Consider the following 6215-nt stretch of genomic DNA (forward strand, 5'->3'; position numbering starts at 1 on the left):
TATGGTCAAGCTAGCAAACTCCAACGACGCAAAAGCATTTGAACCTACTACTTACAGCTGCTAACCTGATAGCTAGCTTCCACATTTGCTATTAATGACGAATATCGTCGCACGTCGGGTGACAAGTCTCTGCTAGGGTTACGGTGTAATTGTAATAATTAAGTACCGTCACCTCAAAACGACATTTTCAGATAGAAACAGGCTATTCCACAGCTTTCCACCGGTTGCTAACGATGTTAGCTTCACGATAAACCCCCTTGGTCGTAGCGATTCATTAATGAGAAACACAGCTAACGTTAGCTGGAAAGCTAACTGAAGTTAGCTTCTTAGCTGCCCGCTAATGGCTTAGTTTTGCTCCGTAACAATGATCGACATTATTACACGCAGGTAAATTCCTCTAAAAAACAACGCACACGCTGGGCCTTAATATCGACATGAAAGCTGGGCACTATAATGTATACTTACTGGAGAGTTTCAAATTCCCAAAGCTCGTCGAGCTTGTCCCACTGGCTTGTGAAGCCCCAGCTTTTCCTGTCGAGCTCCCACCAGCTACTGCGCATACGGCACCGGCTGAAGAGGATCCAGGAGCTCCGGGAGGCTCAGCGAATGAGCTCGTTCTGGGCCGCCCGCTGCCGCTCATATTTGTGCGAACTAAACCCGGGGAAAGGCCGAATTCTATCAGCAGCCACACCGGCAGAAAGCTAGATTATATATTTTAATATCGACTACACTTACGGCGTTCCGTACGGGCTGCCCGTCTCCCCCTTTCTTCCTATGGTAGAACGGTGATGGTGGGGGGACTGGGGGAATTGACGCACAACGACGTAGAGCTCGCAAGGGTTAATGGGAATTGATGTTTTTGGGAGCTTTTTTTGGGAGCTTTTTTGGGGGGGGGGGGGGGGGAGAGAGAAACACTTTTTTGCGCTAACGAAATGTGAAAGAGCGCTGTATTTACGAACACGATGACGATTTAATTTTTGGCTATCCCAACGTCAGTCTGACTTTTGCGTAATGGAAATATAGTCAACGAAAAATTAACACGTTCAAAAATGAGTAAACATGTAAGTTATGGTGTAACAAGCATCTGTGAAGCTAATTTAAAATTACTGATATGAAAATAAAACTGTAAAATAAATGAAAGGACAACGGCGCGGGGGAAAAAAGCACAACCACACCGACAGAAACTACAATACCCGACAGGGAAGCACAGCGTATGAGTGACAGGTCGCTTGTCCAATCACAAATCATAAAACCGCTCGCGATCCCCGCATTGGGCGGGGCTTCATATCACAAGAATGGAAGCGATCGGTGGGTAAACGCCACATTAAATGCTTTGCGATCTGATTTTCAAGCGAAACTTTTAATTTTTTAACATTTACGCGCCACGGACGTCGGCCGGGCACTAACGATAACAATCGTATACGCTTGCGGGGAACGTGAAGGAACGACCACGCGAGGTACGGTCCAATGAGAGCTAGCTAAAGGAGAAAGAAGGGGCCGCTGTCAGAGCCGGAAAGCTGCGGGGAAAAGTGAGTAGCGCCGCCTGACGGGCCGCCCGACGAACCGGGGAGACGCTTTCAGGAAACCGCGGTGCCGTGAAACAGGTCTGCAGTGTCGAAGGGAGCGCCGCCAACAGCTCTCCATATGCCATCACACACTGGAAACTAAGATATGGATCACATTTGTGGGGGAATGTGGGAGAATTATTATTAAGTACTTCTGAGCAATGGCCGCCAGCTGCAGAGGGCCTCGGCTGGGAGTGTCTGTCCGCGGGATTGTTTTATGTCTGTGCTCGGTTTGAATGGGTTAATGGAGGTTTTATGCAGAGAGAAACACTAAAATCACTTAGAAATCCTTTAATTCTTCCTGCAAATCTGCTCGTTTCAATACTTTTAGGGATTTAAAAAGGCACCAATAATTTGTGAATGTTTTGGTGAGTTTTTGTCTCATGAAGAACAGAAATCCATATTTTCATTCCTCAAGAGTTTCTCTCATTTTAATCTGTTAAAAATAACTGAAAATAAATCAAATGGTACCTCCTCGTAGAAGTAACGGCAGTTTGAGAATGCAGAAAAGGGATTGTCAATTGAGTGTATCATGATATTGATCAGTCTTACGATACGTCATTTGTCGTAGAAGAAGAGTCACAAATCTCCGTGTGCGACACACTTGCAGCCTGCGTGAGACGACGCACACTCAGAGCCAGCATGGAGGAGGAGGAGGAGGAGGCGGCGGCGGGCGGCGGCGCCTACGTGGAGCACCAGTTCATGTGCAGCGAGTGCCATCAGCTCTTCGACACGCTCCAGGACGTGCTGATCCACCAGCAGATCCACGCCGGCCAAGAGGGAGCCGAAGGCGGGGTCGGGGAGACGGTGGACGTCCTGGGCCTGCCGGGGTCGGGGCAAGCCCAGCAGTACCAGTGTCTGGAGTGTGGGACGCTCCTCGTGGACCCGGAGGAGCTGCTGCAGCACCAGGAGATGCACATGAGGGAGGCTGGGCTGGAGGTGGAGCAGCACGGTGAGGGAGAGACGCGGCGGGGGGGGGTGTTCTAGTCCACACGACAAAGCTCTTCTGTGATTGGTCAATCAATACCTGTCAGACATGTCAAAGGAAGAGGAACCAAAACGACTCAGTCGAGCTTCATGTGGTTTTTGGAATCTCCCCAGAGCTGTGTGAGGTTCTGGAGATGGAGGAAGCCGGGTCCGAGGCGGCGGTATCCGGGCCGGTCCGGTACCAGTGCCTGGACTGTCTGGCTCTGTTTGACTCTCCTGAGACGTGGCTGGAGCACCGGCGGAGCCACAGCAGGAGCAGCACGCACAGCAACACGGAGACCGTGGTGAGCGTGCGCGGCGGTACGGCGCCGGAACCCGCGCCGAGGAGGAAGCTGAGCGAGGCGTGTTTTCTGTGACAGGAGTACGTCCTGCAGCCCGACGGCACCGTCACTCCCCTGAGCAGCATCCAGAACTACGTGCTGAGCGAGCAGCAGGCCAGAGACATCCTGGCGCAGGTACGTTTCGTTCTGCACAGGAAGTGAGCGAACGGACGCGGCTCTTAACGGCTTCCCGTTTATCCACCAGGTGCTCGCCCAGCAGCCGCAGCCGCAACCCAAGAAACCCGTTTCCAAGCCCCCCCGCCCCGCCCTGCTGCCTCCCGTGACGGCGGCCCCCGGCTCGGCCACCATGCACCTGCAGCTTCTCACTGCCCAAGCCCTGGCAGACAACCCCCGCGCCCCCGGCCACCCCCGGGCCAAGCTGCCCCCCCTGTTCTCGGCAGTAGGCCGAGGCTCTTTGGTCTCGGAGAACGGCGTCCCGAGACTCGAGCTGCGATTGGCTCCCGGCGCGCAGGTCGATACGGAGAGGCGGCGACCGGCGGCGGCGGCCGTCCACCCGTACGAGTGCTCAGAATGCGCCCTTCTGTTTCAGACCCCGGAGGACTTCCTCCAACACCAGGGGGAGCACTTCCTCTGTCAGGACAAAGAGAGCGGCGAGCCGGGGGTCATGAGCGGCTTCGAGGAGACGCGGGGGAGGGACGAGGCCGCGGAGAGCGCGCGGCTGAGAGTAGCGGAGAAAAGGCCGGCGTTCTGCGCCAGGCCCCAAAAGTGCGAGCTGTGCAGCCGCACCTTCACCTCCGTCAACCGGCTGGCCGCGCACAGGCGCGCGCACGAGCAGGGCACGCACGAGTGCCTCGAGTGCGGCAAGGTGTTCAAGAAGGCCACGTCGCTGCAGACGCACACGCGCACCCACTCGGGCGTGGCCAGGTACTTGTGCGTGGACTGCGGCGTCGGCTTCACCACCGAGATGACCCTCGTCATGCACAGGTAAAAAGTCCCCGGAGACCAGAGGTCAAGGTCGCGGCGAGGCGCGTCTCTGACCTCCCGGGTTCTGCTTTGTCCTCTCGTCCTCGGCGGCCCTGCAGGAAGTCCCACACGGCAGATCCTCTTCACAAGTGTCAGTTCTGCAGCAAAAGCTTCAGCAACATGACCAAATACCTGTACCACCGCCGGACGCACCTGGACCGCGACTCGCCGGACGCGCCCGCCCCCGCCGCCACGGTAGGACGGCGAGCGTTCACTCGTTCATCTGCGTCGGCGGCGTGAGGCGCGGGGGGGTGTGAGCGTCCGTTTCTGTGTCTAGGTGTCGGCTCCCAGGAGAGGATCCCTCACCGCGCTCGCCATCGTGCAACGGGCGAGAGATAAGAAGAAGAGCGACGCCGCCGACGGGGCACGAGCCAATCTGATGGCGCCTCTGACGGAGGACGAGATGGAACGGATGGAGGAGGACTCGCCGCGGTGTTCCCAGGTCGCGGTGGGAGGAGCGGAACCGGAGAGGCGGGTGGAAGAGAGACTGGATACGTCTTCGCTTTTTGGAGGAAACGCGCAGGACTCCGAGCAGGAAGCCGGCGCGTCTGGCTCGGCTCCGCCCCCGCGCGACGCCGGCGCGTCGTCGGAGTCGCCGGAAAAGGGGTCCGTCTCTCGCCGTCCGCGCCCCGAGGCGTTCGCCTCCCAGCTGCAGCCGGCTCACCGCCGGCGCAAGCCCCGCGCCGAGCGCCTCTTCTCGTGCGGCGTCTGCGGCAAGTCGTTCAAGAAGCGCGTCCACGTGCGCAACCACGCCCGCACTCACACCGGCGAGCGGCCCTTCCAGTGTTCCGACTGCGGCAAGACGTTCTCGTCCCTCGCCAACCTGATGAGGCACAACCTCGTCCACTCGGGCGTGCGGCCGTTCCGCTGCGACGTCTGCCACCGGTCCTTCTCGCAGTCCTCCAACCTCCGCCAGCACGGCCTGCTCCACGCCGGCGCCGCGGCGCTGCGCTGCCCGGACTGCCCCGCCGCTTTCCGCTGGCCTACCAGATTGGCAGCGCATCGCTACGCCCAACACCCGGGGGCGCCGGCACCTTTCCCGTGCCCTCACTGCGCAGCCGGCTTCCTGACCAGGAGGCAGCGGGACGGCCATTGCCTGGAGCGGCACGCCGCCCTGGTGCAGGCGGACGCAGGGACAGAAGAAGAGCTGGACAAAGACGCCGCTTCCTCAGAGCCCTCCACCTCGGCCGCGGCGAAGCCGGTCCCGCGTGCCGGCGGGCGGGACTGCAACGTCTGCGGCAAGAAGCTGAATTCTCCCGCCAATCTGCGACTTCACAGACTGAGCCACTTCGCCGTCGGTCCCGGGCGGCCACGGTGCGCCCCCGGGAAGCGGCCCAAGGCCCACCAGTGCCCCGTCTGCGGGAAGTTGTTTGTGTCCTCCTCCGGAGTCGCGCTCCACCAGCGGGTTCACACCGGCGAGCGTCCCTTTCCTTGCGAAGTGTGCGGCAAACGCTTCCGTCAGAACACGCACCTGCGAGAGCACCTCCGCACGCACTCCGGCGAAAGGCCGTTCCGCTGCGACGCGTGCGGGAAGGGTTTCATCCAGAGCATGCACCTCGCCGAGCACCGGCGGACGCACACCGGGGAGCGGCCTCACGTGTGCCCGCAGTGCGGCAAAGCCTTTAAGACCTTCTCCAATCTGAGGAGCCACAAGAAGATCCACGCCAGGCAGCAGAGGCTGGACGAAGAGGCCGCCGCCGCCGAAGCCGCGGAGGAGCCCGGCGCCGGCGGCGTGGCGGCGGCGGCGGAACTCACCAACGCACAGACGCAGCTCATCCAGATCCAAGCCTCAGATCTGCAGCAGGTCCGAGTCATCCTTAAATAGACCTGCATGGAGCGAGTATAGTCGGGTTGCCATGGGGACCGTGCTTTATGTGAATACCAGCGTAAAATCATTTACGGTACCTTCTCTGGTAAAATGCATTTTATTCGTTCCGTGTGGGGGCGGGGCTAAGACGGGTAATCTACAGCATCATCAACGTGTGTGTGTGTGTGTGCAGCCGCTCTGCTGTGAACTCACCCTGACCTCTGCCTCACCCCTGCAGGCACAGGGAGCCCCCACCATCATGTGTAACGAGTTCGGGGAGACCATCGCCATCATTTCCACCGGCGAGGGGGAGGAGCTTCCTCTGGAGCAGGCCCTGGAGATTTACCACAAAGCTCTGGAGAGCGGCCTCGCCGTGGACGGACTGCAGCTCCTCTGAACGCTCTGGTCAGAGTTAAAGTTAGAGAACGGGGTTAAACACTTCGTTTTATTCGATCATTCCGTCGGCGACGTCGTTTCTTTGTATTCTGTTATAATGGATTAAATCAATAAATGCTTTTTCACGGTGACCGACATTCGTAACTCGCACACACA

At 58.5% G+C, this 6215-nt stretch overlaps 1 protein-coding gene across 1 annotated transcript; it reads left to right on the forward strand.

Moving 5' to 3' along the window:
* The first annotated feature begins 1399 nt into the window (after positions 1-1399).
* On the forward strand, positions 1400-6183 carry znf526 (zinc finger protein 526). The gene is made up of 8 exons (XM_068754877.1): positions 1400-1529; positions 2176-2517; positions 2667-2836; positions 2912-3007; positions 3078-3817; positions 3916-4051; positions 4134-5660; positions 5902-6183. Exons 2-8 carry the CDS (start codon positions 2208-2210, stop codon positions 6058-6060), a joined length of 3138 nt encoding a protein of 1045 aa, XP_068610978.1. The 5' UTR covers positions 1400-1529; positions 2176-2207; the 3' UTR covers positions 6061-6183.
* The last annotated feature ends 32 nt before the right edge of the window (positions 6184-6215 follow it).

The sequence above is a fragment of the Brachionichthys hirsutus genome, chromosome 3 (assembly GCF_040956055.1).
Source record: "Brachionichthys hirsutus isolate HB-005 chromosome 3, CSIRO-AGI_Bhir_v1, whole genome shotgun sequence".
NCBI classification, from domain to species: domain Eukaryota; kingdom Metazoa; phylum Chordata; class Actinopteri; order Lophiiformes; family Brachionichthyidae; genus Brachionichthys; species Brachionichthys hirsutus.